This window comes from Apis dorsata, unplaced genomic scaffold (assembly GCF_000469605.1).
Source record: "Apis dorsata unplaced genomic scaffold, Apis dorsata 1.3 scaffold_52, whole genome shotgun sequence".
Taxonomy (NCBI): Eukaryota; Metazoa; Arthropoda; class Insecta; order Hymenoptera; family Apidae; genus Apis; species Apis dorsata.
The window spans coordinates 598901-601104 of NW_006263353.1; the positions used below are offsets into that span (position 1 = coordinate 598901).

The following is a 2204-nucleotide window of genomic DNA, read 5'->3' on the forward strand; positions in this document are numbered from 1 at the left end:
TGAAAGTTATCAAGTAGATTTAAGGTCATTTATCATGGCTGGTAAAAAAAAAAGAAAAATAGAAAAATATGCCGTTTCTGAAAATATATTGAAACCAATTTTCTACACAGTATGCAATATAACAAATTATCTAATAAACCATTTTTCAATTTTTCAACCTGATATCTTTGATCTTTATTAAAATTCTTTTAACTCACCTATCGCTAGTGAGATTATCTTAAAGTCCATACAAAAATACGACTTTTACTACAAAGTGCGAAAAACATGTACCATCGTCAAATTGCACCACAGGAAATAAATCCATAATAAGGAAGAAGATACAAACGCAAGATCTTTGGTAAAAATGCATATCTGCTTTTATTGAAAAAAAAAAGAAAAAAAAAAAGAAAAAATGAAGAAAAAAGATGTCTCCATGTGTACTGTGGTGTCGTGTCTTAGTAAGATAATCGATCGAGAACTGTGCTTCTAAGCCGGCGATCACGATCGTGGCGACGCGATGCGATCGTCGGTATTACGACGAAAAATATTTCGCATTGTTATCGATCCTTCTTTGCTCGTATGGCGAGAACGATTTTATTAATCGAACCATGATTCGGGCAGGTATCGCGTCCAGACACTATATGTCAGTGTCACCATGATCGTTTTCGCAATTACGATCGAGGGCAGATATTTCCACAATATCGACCTCGACGGGAAAATTCGTTCCTACTATATTTATAGATATACATATACATACATACATTTTATATTTATATAACATATTATATCTACGGCTCTCGCTGTGTCTCGAGGAAAATGCCACGCGTCACCCATCTCTTTCGCGTACATTTTATCTAATAGTATCAATTTTTCGCTGTTTATCTCTTCCTTGTATCGAAGAGAAAAATCACGAACATAACACGCTCTATTAATATATTAAAAATATGAAGTCGACTAGGTGCCGACACGACGACGACACGACGACAATATTATTACTCCTCTTTTACAACATCGTCAGTATCGTACTGCGGTGGCTGTTCTTGTACATTTATATTATTTATCCCATTGCGTTTTTTCCCATCATTTTTGATGATCGTTCATAACAATTAGGCGCAACTCCGTCGCCGAGATCCGAAAAATCGACGAGCGTTTTCGGTCGGTCGTGTGTTTACGCGTATCGGCCGTGGCAGTATTACAATACATATTCGGTCAGTAATTGGCTCGATGCAAAAGTAGCAGAATTCTCTTAATGATTAAATTCATATGCATAACGAAAGAGCACATTTTTTTCTAACTCGTACATAATTAAAATGCACGCAGACTACATATCTATTTTGCAATATTCTTCATGATAAAATCACAATTTCAAAATCAACTCTAGAATAGTGTTGCGCGCGCATATTATGCGCACGCAGTGCGGTCTGCAAGCTAGAATTAACCTTGCGTGCTACGAATTTGCCTACGGAGTAATGTGAACATCCATAAAGGAGAATGATGTTGGAAGTGGTACGCTTTCGTATAAAATAATCACCAGACAATTTGACAATACAGTATAATATATTATTGTCTGATCTATGATAAATAGATTGATTTTTTTGTAAAGAAATAATTTTTTGATCAACATGTGCTTGTATTTAGAAATTATTAATTCTATTAATTCTGCGTCAAGCCAATAAACATATACGCGCTTGCGCGAATATAGTAGCAGCAGTAGTGATAATAATAGTGGTGATGGTAATAATAATAATGGTAGGGAGCGTCTAATGTTAGTCAAAAGAAAAATCAATTCGCGGCAATCACAGCAGTAGCTGCTGAAGATGACGATGATGAGGATGACTTCTTCTTTAGCACGATGTCCTTGATGTTGAGATTGACCTTTTCCTTGCGTGGCGGCGGTACCGACTGCAGACAAAACCTCTTGAATGCCTCTAATTCGCGCTCCGCATCGTCCATCTCCCCGTCCTCGAGGTCTATATCTTTAGGCGTGAATACGCTCTCTGTAAAAGACACGCTCTGAATACTAGAAATTGATAGGTTTAACGGTAGGATGGGAAAAAAATCTGCGTTTGATTTAGCTGCTTCTTTGTATTATTTTTATCTTTTTTCTCACGTTTCTTTGATTTCATTTTTATCTTTTTTAACTTAAAATATAAAATATATATTATGTAAAGAGAAATAAGAGTGATTTATAGAATAAAAAAAAAAAAAAAAAAAAAAAAAAAAAA

General features: G+C 35.2%; 1 protein-coding gene across 7 annotated transcripts in view; it reads right to left on the reverse strand.

Moving 5' to 3' along the window:
- Window positions 1–69: 69 nt before the first annotated feature.
- The window catches only part of LOC102675893, a 10404-nt gene continuing 8269 nt past the window's right edge, over window positions 70–2204 (reverse strand). For 6 of the 7 annotated variants that reach the window (XR_420761.1, XR_004151757.1, XM_006609053.1 and 3 more), the window contains one exon: window positions 70–1976. Coding sequence is in view for 4 of the 7 variants with exons in the window: in XM_006609053.1 (XP_006609116.1) it covers window positions 1762–1976 (215 nt within the window). In the remaining 3 variants the exon portion in view is untranslated. The remainder of the gene's footprint in view (window positions 1977–2204) is intronic. The other variant, XM_031514958.1, reaches the window with a different exon arrangement.